At 47.3% G+C, this 15,899-nt stretch overlaps 1 protein-coding gene across 1 annotated transcript; it reads right to left on the bottom strand.

Annotated features, from left to right (window-relative positions):
- Positions 1–2,048: 2,048 nt before the first annotated feature.
- tmem37 (transmembrane protein 37) lies at positions 2,049–14,136 on the bottom strand (the record flags this gene model as incomplete). Its single annotated transcript, XM_079820633.1, has 2 exons — positions 2,049–2,678; positions 14,104–14,136. 2 exons carry the CDS (start codon positions 14,134–14,136, stop codon positions 2,049–2,051), a joined length of 663 nt encoding a protein of 220 aa, XP_079676759.1.
- Between the last annotated feature and the right edge of the window lie 1,763 nt (positions 14,137–15,899).

The following is a 15,899-nucleotide window of genomic DNA, read 5'->3' as shown; positions in this document are numbered from 1 at the left end:
GGCCAGTAAATGTTTTTTTTTTTTACATTTGCAAATTGTGTGTGTTTTTATAGCTATATATTTATATTATATTGTTATTTATATTACTAGTTATATTTATAGTTATTATACTTATATTACTTGTTGTATTTTCAGTTGCAAAGAAGTTTAGCTCTTTTTTATTAATATTTCATTTTTATTATATTTTTATAAGTTCTGTTGTACAAATAAATCACTAATACAAAGTCTTATGGTTCTGCCTATTATTTTATAGTTGAAAAAGCATTCAAGCATCATATATGATGGCTAAAACAGCTTGCAGTACACTTCATAACATTAGGTTATCAAGTCTCCTGTAGGTTTCTTGGCACCTGGACATATTCTTAGAAAAAAGCATGCAGGAACCCCATTTTTCATGATATCTTCGTCAAATTTTAAATATAAACTGATGAGACTTTTGCCTTTCAATTCATTAACTAACTGGATTCCTCCAGGCTTATTTTCATATATTTTTACATCAAATAATAAAGTGTTCATTGTAGCACAAATCATCTTCAAGACACTTCAACTTCTATAACTGTTTGTCTTTCTAAGTTTTTTTCTACTTTAATGTTTGGGTAATAAACTGTAAAGTGTCTTCTTTTTAAAGATGTCTAAATTGTGCATGTAGTGCAAATTGTTTAGCAACTGCAATTGTTTTAGTTGGGAGATGTCATTTCTGGGGATGTGCCTCAAGCAGGCGGAGGGAGAAATGGAACAGACATAGTCTTGGAAAAAAGCTTGCAGGAACCACATTTTTCATTATATCTTCCTCAAACTTGAAATATAAACTGATAAGTCGTGTGGCTTTCAATCCATAACTGAACTGGATTCCTCCAGGTCTATTTTCATATATTTTTACATGAAATAATACAACATTCTGTGTAGTGCAAATAATTTTTGAGGCATTTCAACTATTATAATTTTTTATCTGTTTGAGAATTATCAACTCTGATTGCTTTTTAGTAGAGTCCCAAGTGTCTTCTTTCCAAAGATACCTTAATTGTGCCTGTAGCACACTGTTCTCAGGAGCTATAATTGTTTTAATTCAGGTAGGTCGTTTTCAGCTGTGAGCCCCAAAGTGGGGTTGCAGTTTAACAGGTTAACCCTAAAAGACAACACAATGGCAGTGATGGTTTCATGAAGAACCTGACATTCATAAAACCTTTCTATTCCACAAAAGTTCCTTTATAGTGGAAAACGGTTCTTTAGATTATTAAAATATTCTTCACACTAAGAAGTTCTTTTAAGAACTGATCACAAGGGTTCTTTGGGTAACCAAAAATGGTTCTTCCATGGCATTGCTGCGAAAACCCCCTTCTGGAACCTTTAAGAGTGCATATGGAAAATGCCTTCATATTGTCCCGCTACATTGGGCCCTGCTTTAAAGGATCTGGTTTTAGCATAGCTTAGCATAGATCATTGAATCTGATTAGACTGTTAGCATCTCGCTCAAAAATGACCAAAGAGTTTTGATATTTTTCCTATTTAAAACTGGACTCTTCTGTCGTTCCATCGTGTACTAAGACCGACGGAAAATGAAAAGTTGTGATTTTCTCGGCTGATATGGCAGGAACTATACTCTCATTCCTGCGTAATAATCAAGAGCTTTTAGCCGTCCCATGAGTGCAGCGGCGCAATGATATTACACTGCGCCTGAAAATATAGTCCCCAGCGCAACTTTCCATTTTCCGTTGGTCTTAGTACACAATGTAACTACAGAAGAGTCAAGTTTTAAATAGGAAAAATATCAAAACTCTTTGGTCATTTTTGAGCGAGATGCTAACGGTCTAATCAGATTCAATGATCTATGCTAAGCTATGCTAAAAGTGCTACCGCCAGACCCGGAGATCGGCTGAATGGATTCAAAAATGGTAAAACTCAACTGTTTAATTCTAGGGGAGACGGAAAATGAGCCTATTTTCAAAAATAGTGGCGTGTTCCTTTAAAGAGTGTACCTAATTATTGACAACCCATCGAAATCCCTCAGCTTGGATCCAAAGGAATGCAGACACAGAGCAGAGCTTCTGTTAGAGAAAGCCTGATTTCTGCAGTTTGTCAGGATGTCCACTAAAGTGCAGCAGCGGTTCGATATGCTGGATGTGCCGCGCTGCCAATCCATTGAGGGAGAACAGGACGGTGGCCGTGAACTGGCACCAGAAGGTGAGCGTGAACCCAAGAAGCGTTGCAAATGTCCCAAACAGGATTACAAACAGTGCGACCCCCCCGGCGGCCATCAGCCCCGCCAGCAGCACCAGCCGTGTCCCGAGAGTCCAGCGCCGCCTGGAGTCCCTCCCTTCGCTCGCCTGCGACATCACCAGCAGCTCCAGTCCGAATATGGCACTGACCACAGCCAGCGTGATCACAGAGCGACACGCCGCCAAGCCCACAGCGAGACCATCCACCCCTGCCTCCTCCAGGTGTGTGGTGCAGTTAGAGGACGCTTTAAAGCTCTGGGTGCCCAACACTGAGCTCTGCTGCTGCTCCACCGAGCAGAAATACCACAGGCCGAACATGTGTCCGCCGGCGAGCAGCCAGTGACCGTCACACACCGCGACAGACGAGAGGACGACGGACAGAGCTGTACACAGGATGATGAGACTGCGGCAAAACACGTCTAGAAATAGAGGAGCGGACTTCCCATGTGGGACAGACCCGACCTAGAGAGAAACAGAAGAAATCTGGTCAGCATCTGTATCAACATATGATACTTATGTTTCACACGTCACTTTCAGAAAAAAGTACACAAGCCAGGCACACATAGACCCCAAGTGTTGCTCAAGCACCTGTTGCATAAAGCACCTTAAGTTTTTCCCTCAAGTATGATACTTAAGGGGCGATTTCCCCTTACCTAAGAGAATAGCTCAAGGGTGTTGCATATAATCTCTTAGGTAAGGGAAACATTTAAGTGTTTCACGACAGCGATCCTGAATTCACGTTATAAAAGTCTTGTTGCCATAGATATGCAAAACACTAATGCTGTGTTCACACCAAACGTGAAATTCAAATTCAAGAGCGTCAAATTCGCGTCTAGTTTGACGCTTGAACTTTGAATGCATTCGCGCGTCCAAAGCGATATGGACACGCATAAAACACAAGCGTTTGAAGCGAAATTGACGCGCGTCCTTTAGCACTTTTCATAGTGGTTGTGTGCGGCCGCGAAATTGAAAAATACTACTGTTATTGTGTCACGAAATGTATTTTTAACAGTTGTTCAGTCGAGAATGTAGTTGTTTAAAGCTCAAATCTGTGGTTTATTTGTAAAGATAGCGCCTATTTAAAAATGTTGTGAGATACTGGCGATCACCTTGTGCTCATGTAACCCGCCTGGAACAGCCATCAGGCATAACATTATGACAGGTGAGGTGAATAACACTGATCATCTCTTCATCACCTGTTAGTGGTTGGGATATATTAGGCAGCAAGTGAACATTTCGTCCTCAGAGTTGATGTGTTAGAAGCAGAAAAAAGGGCAAGCGTAAGGATTTGAGCGAGTTTGACAAGGGCCAGATTGTGACGGCTAGACGACTGGATCAGAGCATCTCCAAAACTGCAGCTCTTGTGGGATGTTCCCGGCCTGCAGTGGCCAGTCTCTATCAAAAGTGCTCCTAGGAAGGACCAGTGGAGAACCGGCCACAGGGTCATGAAGAACCAGTGGAGAACCGGCCACAGGGTCATGAAGAACCAGTGGAGAACCAGCCACAGGGTCATGGAGGACCAGTGGAGAACCGGCCACAGGGTCATGAAGGACCAGTGGAGAACCGGCCACAGGGTCATGGAGGACCAGTGGAGAACCGGCCACAGGGTCATGGAGGACCAGTGGAGAACCGGCCACAGGGTCATGGAGGACCAGTGGAGAACCGGCCACAGGGTCATGGAGGACCAGTGGAGAACCGGCCACAGGGTCATGAAGAACCAGTGGAGAACCGGCCACAGGGTCATGAAGAACCAGTGGAGAACCGGCTACAGGGTCATGAAGCACCAATGGAGAACCGGCCACAGGGTCATGTAGGACCAGTGGAGAATCGGCCACAGGGTCATGAAGGACCAGTGGAGAACCGGCCACAGGGTCATGAAGGACCAGTGGAGAACCGGCCACAGGGTCATGAAGGACCAGTGGAGAACCGGCCACAGGGTCATGGAGGACCAGTGGAGAACCGGCCACAGGGTCATGGAGGACCAGTGGAGAACCGGCCACAGGGTCATGAAGAACCAGTGGAGAACCGGCCACAGGGTCATGAAGAACCAGTGGAGAACCGGCCACAGGGTCATGAAGAACCAGTGGAGAACCGGCTACAGGGTCATGAAGGACCAGTGGAGAACCGGCCACAGGGTCATGAAGGACCAGTGGAGAACCGGCCACAGGGTCATGAAGGACCAGTGGAGAACCGGCCACAGGGTCATGAAGGACCAGTGGAGAACCGGCCACAGGGTCATGAAGGACCAGTGGAGAACCGGCCACAGGGTCATGGAGGACCAGTGGAGAACCGGCCACAGGGTCATGAAGAACCAGTGGAGAACCGGCCACAGGGTCATGAAGAACCAGTGGAGAACCGGCCACAGGGTCATGAAGAACCAGTGGAGAACCGGCCACAGGGTCATGGAGGACCAGTGGAGAACCGGCCACAGGGTCATGAAGGACCAGTGGAGAACCGGCCACAGGGTCATGAAGAACCAGTGGAGAACCGGCCACAGGGTCATGAAGGACCAGTGGAGAACCGGCCACAGGGTCATGGAGGACCAGTGGAGAACCGGCCACAGGGTCATGAAGAACCATTGGAGAACCGGCCACAGGGTCATGAAGAACCAGTGGAGAACCGGCCACAGGGTCATGGAGGACCAGTGGAGAACCGGCCACAGGGTCATGAAGGACCAGTGGAGAACCGGCCACAGGGTCATGAAGAACCAGTGGAGAACCGGCCACAGGGTCATGAAGGACCAGTGGAGAACCGGCCACAGGGTCATGAAGGACCAGTGGAGAACCGGCCACAGGGTCATGGGCGGCCGAGGCTCATTGATGCCCGTGTGGTCCGATCAAACAGACGAGCTACTGGAGCTCAAACTGCTCAAGAAGTTAATGCTGGTTCTGATAGAAAAGTGTCAGAATACACAGAGCATCTCAGTTTGTTGTGTATGGGGCGGCACAGCCACTGACCAGTGCCCATGCTGACCCCTGACCCCGCCCAAAGCACCAACAGTGGCACGTGAGCATCAGAACTGGACCACGGAGCAATGGAAGAAGGAGGCCTGGTCTGATGATCATGTGTTCTTCTACATCACGTGGATGGCCTGGTGGCTGTGGCTCTTTCAGCAGATAATTTGCTGCCACAAAGCACAAATGCTTCAGGAATGGTTTGAGGAGCACAACAACGAGTTTGAGGTGTTGACTTGGCCTCCAAATTCCCCAGATCTCAATCCAATCGAGCATCTGTGGGATGTGCAGAAAAAACAAGTCCCATCCACGGAGGCCCCACCTCACAACTTACAGGACTTAAAGGATCTGCTGCTAACATCTTGGTGCCAGATACCACTGCACACCTTCAGGTTATTTATTTAGGCAATGATAACTGCAGTGTAAATGGATTTTGATAAATGGTAATATGGATTTTGTTGATACAGCTTAATAGTGTTAAACAGTGCAATTAATTAAAATATAGTCAATAATTATGTAACTTTACTTTTTATAAATAATTAAAAGAGGGGTGCATTTTTTTCTTCACTTGAGCACCTCCCCCCCAAAATGTCACTGGGACATTGACCAATAAGTGTCCAAAGGTACTATAAGGGTCATTCCTGGGATTCTGTATTATTTCAACTTGGAATTAACTATATACACTCACCTAAAGGATTATTAGGAACACACACTAATACTGTGTTTGACCCCCTTTCGCCTTCAGAACTGCCTTAATTCTGCGTGGCATTGATTCAACAAGGTGCTGAAAGCATTCTTTAGAAATGTTGGCCCATATTGATAGGATAGCATCTTGCAGTTGATGGAGATTTGTGGGATGCACATCCAGGGCACGAAGCTCCCGTTCCACCACATCCCAAAGATGCTCTATTGGGTTGAGATCTGGTGACTGTGGGGCCATTTTAGTTCAGTGAACTCATTGTCATGTTCAAGAAACCAATTTGAAATGATTCGAGCTTTGTGACGGTGCATTATCCTGCTGGAAGTAGCCATCAGAGGATGGGGACATGGTGGTCATAAAGAGATGGACATGGTCAGAAACAATGCTCAGGTCGGCCGTGGCATTTAAACCATGCCCAATTGGCACTAAGGGGCCTAAAGTGTGCCAAGAAAACATCCCCCACACCATTACACCACCACCACCAGCCTGCACAGTGGTAACAAGGCATGATGGATCCATGTTCTCATTCTGTTTACACCAAATTTTGACTCTACCATCTGAATGTCTCAACAGAAATCCAGACTCATCAGACCAGGCAACATTTTTCCAGTCTTCAACTGTCCAATTTTGGTGAGCTTGTGCAAATTGTCGCCTCTTTTTCCTATTTGTAGTGGAGATGAGTGGTACCCGGTGGGGTCTTCTGCTGTTGTAGCCCATCCGCCTCAAGGTTGTGTGTGTTGTGGCTTCACAAATGCTTTGCTGCAGACCTCGGTTGTAACGAGTGGTTATTTCAGTCAAAGTTGCTCTTCTATCAGCTTGAATCAGTCGGCCCATTCTCCTCTGACCTCGAGCATCAACAAGGCATTTTCTCCCACAGGACTGCCGCATACTGGATGCTTTTCCCTTTTCACACCATTCTTTGTAAACCCTAGAAATGGTTGTGTGTGAAAATCCCAGTAACTGAGCAGATTGTGAAATACTCAGACCGGCCCGTCTGGCACCAACAACCATGCCACGCTCAAAATTGCTTAAATCCCCTTTCTTTCCCATTCTGACATTCAGTGTGGAGTTCAGGAGATTGTCTTGACCAGGACCACACCCCTAAATGCATTGAAGCAACTGCCATGTGATTGGTTGATTAGATAATTGCATTAATGACAAATTGAACAGGTGTTCCTAATAATCCTTTAGGTGAGTGTATAATTAATTTTCTAAACACCCCACATCATTAGGCACATATCAAACCTCCCAAAAAAAAAATATTTTCCCACTCAGGCATTAAAGACCAGGGCCCGTATTCATAAAGATTCTAAGAGTCCTCTCAGAAAACGTCTCGGGTTATGACTATAACCCTTGTTCCCCGAGAAGGGAACGAGACACTGCGTCGTCGAGTGACAACACTCTGGGAACGCCCACAGCGTTACGCATCTGAAGTATGAATGAAATCAAGCCAATCTGATTGGTGGTGCGTCGTGACGTAGTAGATGACGGCATACCCGGAAGATACAAAAAGGAAGCTGATGCAAACACACACTAGCTCTTTTGCGATGAAGCAAGCGCTCTAATCGTGATAGGTGTGGCGACGAGACGCAGTGTCTCGTTCCCTTCTCGGGGAACAAGGGTTATAGTCATAACCCGAGACGTTCCCCTTCGAGGGAACTCGAACTGCGTCGTCGAGTGACAACACTCTGGGAACGTTAATACCCACTAGGCCACACCGAAATCACCCCACGTCCCAGTGTGAAGCTGGAGACCCAGGCACACTCAGGACGCAAGAACTCGAGCACCAGGCGTCACCGGGAGGTGCAGACTGTAAAAACGTATGAAGGTGTGCGGGGTGGCCCACCCGGCCGCCTCGCATACCTCTTGAAGCGAGACGCCAGAAAGGAGGGCCACTGAGGAAGCCATGCTCCTGGTGGAATGGGCCCTCTCGGCCATGGGGGAAGGCAAATTGCGCACCCCATAAGCCGTGGCTATAGCCTGGACGATCCAGTTACTGATCGTCTGAGTTGACGCAGGCAGCCCCTTCTTGGGTGAGCCAAAGCACACCAACAACTGGTCTGACCTCCTCCAATCGGAAGACTTCTCTAGATGAATACCCAGAGCTCTGACCGGGCAGAGCAGATGAAGTCTCCCCTCTTCCGCCGTCAGGTGGGGAGGGGGATGGAAAGCCTGAAGAACCAGAGACCGGGCTCCCTGAGATGGAACTTTGGGAATGTAACCCGGTCTAGGGTGAAGAATGGCCCTTACTCTGCCAGGGGCAAACTCCAGGCAGGTTGGCGTGACCGCCAAAGCCTGGAGATCTCCCACTCTCCTCAGAGAGGTAATGGCGAGTAGAAAGGCCACCTTCAAGGTCAGGTTCTTAGGCTCAGCCAGCTCCAGTGGCTCGAAGGGGGCCTCAGCCAGCCCTTCCAGAACCACCGCCAGGTCCCAGGTTGGGACTCTGGAGCGAGCTACCGGCCTCATCCTCCGAGCCCCACGGAGGAACTGTACAACCAGGTGGTGCTTCCCCAAAGGTCCATCACCTAAAGGTGCGTGGAAAGCCCCAAGGGCAGCCACGTACACCTTCAGGGTGGACGGGGTAAGACCAGCGGAGAAGCGATCTTGGAGGAACTCCAGCACTGAAGCCACTGGGCAGTTAACTGGATCCACCTCACGCTCTCTACACCAAGTGGAAAATACGTTCCACTTGAGGCTGTACAGTCTCCTGGTAGAAGGAGCCCTGGAGCTGAGTAAGGTCTCGACTACCTCTGCTGACAGGCCTGCCTCTAGGTACCGAGCCCCCTCAGGGGCCAGACCCAGAGGCTCCACAACTCCGGCCGGGGGTGAAATATTGTGCCCCCTGCCTGAGAGAGCAGATCCCTCCTCAGAGGAACCTGCCACGGAGAGCCGTCTAGCAGAGCTATGATGTCCGAGAACCATACTCGAGTGGGCCACCGGGGTGCTACTAAGAGCAGGCTGATGCCCTCCCGGCGGACCCGCTCCAGAACTCCCGGGAGCAGAGTGATCGGGGGAAATGCGTACAGACGCAGCCTCGGCCACGTCTGCATCATGGCGTCCAGTCCCAACGGGGCTGGATGCCTGAGAGAGAACCACAGTGGACAGTGGGACGTCTCTCGAGACGCGAACAAGTCCACTTCCACTGGGCCGAATCTCTCGCACATGGCCTCCACCACCTCTGGGTGGAGTCGCCACTCCCCGGGCCTCAGCCCCTGCCTCGACAGGATGTCTGCTCCCTGGTTTTGGTCCCCGGGAATGTATATCGCCCTGAGGGACGATAACTTCCCCTGGGACCACAGGAGGATTTGATGCGCCAGTCTGCATAGAGGGCGCGACCTCAAACCCCCCTGGTGATTGAGATACGCGACAACCGAAGTGTTGTCTGAGCGTATCAGGACATGGTGGCCACGGAGGTCCGGGTAAAAGCTCCTCAGAGCCTTGTAGACCGCCAGCATCTCCAGGCAGTTGATGTGCCATGAAGAATGCCGGGTCTCCCACAGACCTCTCGCAAAGCGGCCTTCCATGACCGCGCCCCAACCAGTGAGGGAGGCATCTGTTGAAACGGCCTTCCGGCAACATGATGCTCCCAGCACTGGCCCCTGGGACAGGAACCAAGGTTTCCGCCATATGACGAGGGAACGAAGGCATCTGCGCGTTACCCTGATCATACGAAACGGATTTCCCCTCGGGGAAAACCCCTTGGCCCTCAGCCACCACTGTAGGGGTCTCATATGCAGCAGGCCAAAAGGTATCACGTTGGACGCTGCTGCCATGAGCCCCAGCAGTCTCTGGAACTGCTTCACAGTGAGGCTGCGGCCTGACTTCACTCTGGAGACGTTCGCCAGTATGGATTCCACGCGTGCGGGAGACATACGTGCCCGCATCGACGTGGAATCCCATACGACTCCCAGGAACGTGGTCCTCTGGGAGGGCGTCAACACGCTTTTCTTCGTGTTGAGTCTCAGCCCCAAGCACCTTATGTGGGCCAGAACGACATCTCGATGCCGAACCGCCATCTCGCGCGATCTGGCCAATATGAGCCAGTCGTCGATGTAATTTAGTATACGGATGCCCTGGAGTCTCAGCGGAGCCAGTGCTGCATCCATACACTTGGTGAAGGTGCGAGGGGAGAGTGCCAGGCCGAAGGGAAGAACCCGATATTGGTACGCTTCGCCCCCGAAAGCGAACCTCAGGAACCTCCTGTGTGTTGGAAGGATGGAAATATGGAAGTATGCGTCCTTTAGATCTATCGTGACGAACCAGTCCTCGGACTGGATCTGACTCACGATGGCTGGAATTGTGAGCATCCTGAACCTGAATCTCCTCAGAGACCGATTCAGAAGCCTGAGATCTATTATCGGACGCAACCCACCATCCTTCTTGGGAACTATGAAGTACCGGCTGTAGAACCCGGATTCCCTGTTCGCCAACGGAACCCGCTCTATGGCTTCCTTGGCTAACAGGGCCTGTACTTCTTGTTCCATAACCCGAACCTGCTCTGGGCCGACCACAGTCCGGACCACCCCGTTGAACTTCGGGGGAGGAGAACCGAACTGCAGTCTGTAACCCAGCTCTACAGTCTGCAGGACCCATGTAGATACACTCGGAAGGCATGTCCATGCGCCAAGATAATCTACTAAGGGAACCAGCCTCTCGAGGCTGGCCACGGGTGTCAACCGAGCCTCGTTCCCCTGAAGCGGCTGACCGGCAGGGAGAAGTCGGGAACGATTTTCGGTGGGTGCACACGTTTGCTGTCCAGCCGCAAGTCCTGTTGGAGGCAGCGAAGACAGCACGCGTGTGCGGGAGATCAGTGAGGCCCGAAGCGTCTGTGACGGCGGGAACACAGCACTGATCTCCCGAGAGCTCCGGGGGGAAGACGACCTTGGTCGTTCCAACCCGGGGGGGGGCAGCTCTGAGCGATCCAGCCGCAGCTAGGACCGCTTAGTGGCAGCCTTCTTCGCCTGAAGGACGGTCCTCAGATCGACCTTAGGCTCTGAAGGCTTGCCACGAGAGCGCCGCCTCTTTTGCCAAGCTCCCTCAGGAGGGGCGCGAGAAGCAACGCTCTCCTTCTGCACCTGCCGGTGCGAGGAGCTAGCAGACGGCCGAGGCTGTCCCTTTGAGACAGCCTTCCCCGAAGAGCTGGATCGACGAGGGAGATACTGCTGGAAGGCCGCCGCCTGTTTTCTCACCTCCTGGAACCTCTCGACGACGGTGTTAACCGCACCGCCGAAAAGCCCAGAAGGCGAGACCGGGGAATCCAGGAGAAAGTGTTTCTCTCTCTCCTTCATCCCCGACAGGTTTAACCAAAGATGCCTCTCCACACACACCATACCTGCCATGGAGCGGCCGATGAAACGGGCCGTCTCCTTGGCGATGCGGAGAGACAAATCGGTGGCCTTCCTGAGTTCGAGGATATCGTCCGGAGACGGGCCCCCGCCCTCGTCGAGCTCCTTGAGGAGGTCGGCCTGGTAGGCCTGCAACACCGCCATAGTGTGCAGGCAACTACCAGCCCGCCCAGCCGCCATATATGCCCTCCCAACCAGCGCTGATGTATCGCGCGCTGGTTTGGCGGGCAATACCGGGGTCTTCAGGGACGAAGCGGCCTCGGGAGAAAGGTAGCTCGCGAGAGCCTCCTCTACCCTAGGCAGTGTCCCATAACCCTGTTCGGCCGCCCCCAGCACGTTACCGAAGTCGAGTACTGGAGGGCTGGTTAATCTGGCCGAATAGGGTTTATCCCAAGACCTACACAACTCATTGTGTAGGTCCGGGAAAAAAGGCAGACCCCGGCGTGGAGGTTGAGGCTTGCGCCTGAAGAACCGTTCATCCAGCTTACTGGGCGGCTGGATTTCCGGTTCTTCCTGTGGCCAATGGATGTTTAACTTGGCCACGGCGCGGGACAAAACCTCCACTAGCTCCTCTGGAGCGGGTGCGTGAAGCGATGGCTCAGGCTCCACTGTACCCGCCTCGACGCTCAGCACATCCGACTCCTCAGAGCCAGATAGCTGAAGCATCGGGTTCTCCACCCCGCGGGAAGAAGCCGCATCGCGGGCTTCCGCACGGGGCGGGAGAACATCGGAATCCTCGGACGAGGATAGGGAAGGTGCCTCAGCAGTCCCATATCCCGTCACGAGGTCCCGCTGCGAGCCCCATGATCTACGGCGCCGCCGTGCCTCAGCAACAGCGGGCCCAGAACCCTGGGGCTCGCAGGCTTGGCCGGTCTCGCCGAACACAGCCAGCCGTGAGCGCAACACCCTGAGCGGCAGCTTCTCACACTCGCTACAGGCGGCTCCCTCGAGAGCCGCCTTAGCGTGCTGCACGCCCAGGCATTGTACACACAAAAGGTGTGTGTCCGTGCCCGAAAGGAATCGCGGACACGGGTGCACACACCTTGTGAACTGTTGCTCACTAGCCATCTTGTACTTGGATATATGTGACAAACAACACCAAATAGACAGACAATTTTTACATATAGCGCTTCGCTGAAGAGCAAAAAAGCTAGTGTGTGTTTGCATCAGCTTCCTTTTTGTATCTTCCGGGTATGCCGTCATCTACTACGTCACGACGCACCACCAATCAGATTGGCTTGATTTCATTCATACTTCAGATGCGTAACGCTGTGGGCGTTCCCAGAGTGTTGTCACTCGACGACGCAGTTCGAGTTCCCTCGAAGGGGAACTCCTAATTTAGCTTAAAAACTTTTACGTAGGAGTCTTAGCTTAAGAGCTATTCGGGACCGATCTAAGAGCAACTCTGAGCAAGGAAAATACAAAAACTTTTATCTTAGTGAAGAGGCGGGGCTGACCCCGTTGCTACGTATGACACAGTCTTTTGAAGACTGTGATTGGTTGGTTGTCCAAAAAGGGGAAAAAAGGAGCGCTTTTAAGTATAGGATCTATTCTAAGCCTTCACTTTGAAATTACAAGCGCAAATTGTCCAATTTTACCGTTCTCTCTCACTCACACACACACACACACACACACATTATATATATGTACACTGAAAAAAATTATTATGGCCCGATTAAATTAAGCATAATTAATTTGTGCTCGTTTAAATAATTTAAATGTAGTTTTTTGATTTTAATTTGAAAAAAATAATTCGTTTTATGGGAATTGCATGTGTTTTTGTTTAAATTGAGATAATTTTTTTGTATATTCAACAAAAAAAAAATTTCAGTGTATATAAATCCTTTTATTATTTACCATGCTGTTAATTTCCTATAAGGTATTTGATTGGCTTAGAATTATAAACATTGTTCCACTCTTTCCAATTACACTGATTGCTGGCATGTCTATTTATTTGGTGGTTTGAAAGTTGGATTTAATGCAACAAACATGATCCCTGCACCATCTAATCTATAGTGTCTTATTAAGTCACTGTCAGTGTCATCCATCGTCTGCAACACATTTCTTCTCCCTCTTCGTCTTTCTGCATTTTCTCCGCTGCTAAAGAAACTCTTAAGCCTCTTAAAAGTCCTCGTCCGTGCTCTTAACAAATTTGACCTTAAGACCTCTTTTAAGGGTTAAGATGCTTTCTGAATTACTTTTTTCTTTACTAGGATTTTTTAGTTAATTTTAAGAGTAAACGCCCACATTTCTAAAAATTTTCTTAGAATTTTGTCACTAGGAGCTACTCTTTGCATTAAGAATCTTTATGAATACGGGCCCAGATTTAAACACCTTTTATTCTCAACCCTGTAACGTTTCAAAAGGATTTTACCCAAAACAAGCTATAAAACAAACATCTACCTACTGCTTATGTGTCCCTCATAACAACTGCAAATGTAACATTTATGATAATTTCACATTTTTATGGGCCTGAAGTTAAAAATAAACAAATTGTCTGTCTGTTGTCTTTATTTTTGTAATAAAAAACATGTTCAATTTAGATGTTTAACTAAAACCACAACTTTATTGTGTTAGTCCTTTACAAGTCAGGAGGTGGTAATCAGCAGGAAATGCTTTCATTTTTAATTGTCTTCCCTATTTTCTTAAAAAATATTAATGTGACAAGGTTGAGAATAGTGTGATGGGGTTGAAGAAGGGAGGCTTTGTCTTCAATTTTATATTTATTTCTCTTTCTCATATTGTGCCCTTCTTTCTGGACCAACACATGTGCATTCACAACACTGTGTTTCTGCTGCTGATGTGGCTGCCATCTCTGCCATCTTGACAGCACCCTCCCTGACAATAATACGCTCAAAAATATGAATAAATATTATGATACTACTTACCATCTTCTGCACCAGAGACCTGAATGATGTCATTTCTGGTAAATGATGTCACTGGGTGGAGACTTAGAAATGATTATGGGTGGAGAATGGTTGGCGTGATGGGGTTGAGTTCAGACTGAGGGACATTACTTTATAGTCTGTGTTTTTTTAAATAAAATATCTTATTTTTCATTTTTTTCTTTTCATTTTTTCACAAGAAACACATATCACTTACAACATTGCCAAAAATGCAAGAAACTGCACATTTTGTTAAATATTTTCTAAGTACAAATTCAGTGAAGTGCCTCAGGGACATGACAAAATGCTAAGTGTACACTAGAAATGAATATTATTTTATAAGACATTATTTGAATGCAGTAATTATTATATTGTTATTGATTAAAATAACATACCAAAGTATTGTGAAAAGCGTTTAATATTTCATTTTGGTGAACCACCATTTTAAAAAGTCTGGGGGACTGAAATATTACCGAATATCCCAGGAATGACCCATAAATATGTATAATTTAGGTACTAATATGCACCCTTTATGGGTAAATACGGTGAGATGTACCTACCGTCTCAGTGACAGCTTTAGCAGGTTACTTATATCCCTGAGATTTTCTGATTGAAAGCTGCCAGACGGCTGCAAAATTCAGTGTTTTAAATCTGCATATTTACCTGCTAAATATGCTGTTTAGTATTAAAAAAACAGTAGGCCAATTTTTTGCAAATAATAAAAGTACATTTCCCCGATCACGAACATCTATAATAAGCCTCCATTGTTGTTCTGAAATACCACAGTCGATTGTGAGCTTGCGTTAAATAGTCTATATATTGCCCTTTAATCCATATGTAAAATTGAATCCCAAACGTAAAATAAACATTTTAAAGGCATTACCCTGATTTGTATTGCCGTCATATTGATGTCAACAGACCAGGAGAAGCGAGACGAAGAAGCCAAGTCAGCTCCAGTCGAAAGTACAGTATATTTGAGTGTAACATTAACTGAAGTAGTTCAGTCTTTGCTCCTTACACACGCAGCTCACGGGTGCTCGTGCTCGTTAGTGTTCCGGTCACGGAAGCTATTCGGTAAAGGAATCAGATATTATGCGAGAGGTAGAATCAGTCCAAGAGTTTCTCCAACTTCACACATTTTTTGTCTTACAGGATTTTTATAAAACGAAACGACTTATTTTTCTTTATTTTAGCTATAAAGACCACAACGTCTTGGAAACGTTTTAACATTATACAAATCCTAAAAGTTGGCCTATATTAAGTACATTAAAATAATTAATAAAAAAATAAAAATAAATAATAATAATAATAATAATAATATATATATATATATATATATATATATATATATATATATATTTAGGCTATATACGCACACGCATAGTGTGTTGCCTAAACCTTTCACAAATTTTAGTGTGTGGAAAGCGCCTTTTACCTGCATAAGGTAAAATGTTTGAACATTTATTCCTAAAAAAGATTTATGGTAACTAGCAGTTATACATTTTTAATAATATTGACAGTAGTATATCCATGTTCTGTTCATATTAAACTTTTTTTCCAGTTTTAGGTTGCTAGAACTATTTTAACATTATCACCAATATATTTTTCTCTAGACACTATAGTAAAATGGCTTATTTTAAGTAGTTAAAATGTAATTGTCACTAGTAGTAGGCCTATAAGTAGTAATTAGTCAAATTGACTTAGTTGTTGTTATCAGGAGTGCGTTAGGCGTTAAAGGACTCAGGCAATCTCCGGGTCTGACGGTAGCACTTTTAGCATAGCTTAGCATAGATCATTGA

This window comes from Gobio gobio (genome assembly GCF_949357685.1).
Source record: "Gobio gobio genome assembly, chromosome: 7".
Lineage (NCBI taxonomy): Eukaryota > Metazoa > Chordata > Actinopteri > Cypriniformes > Gobionidae > Gobio > Gobio gobio.
This window is presented reverse-complemented; position numbering and strand designations above follow the sequence as displayed.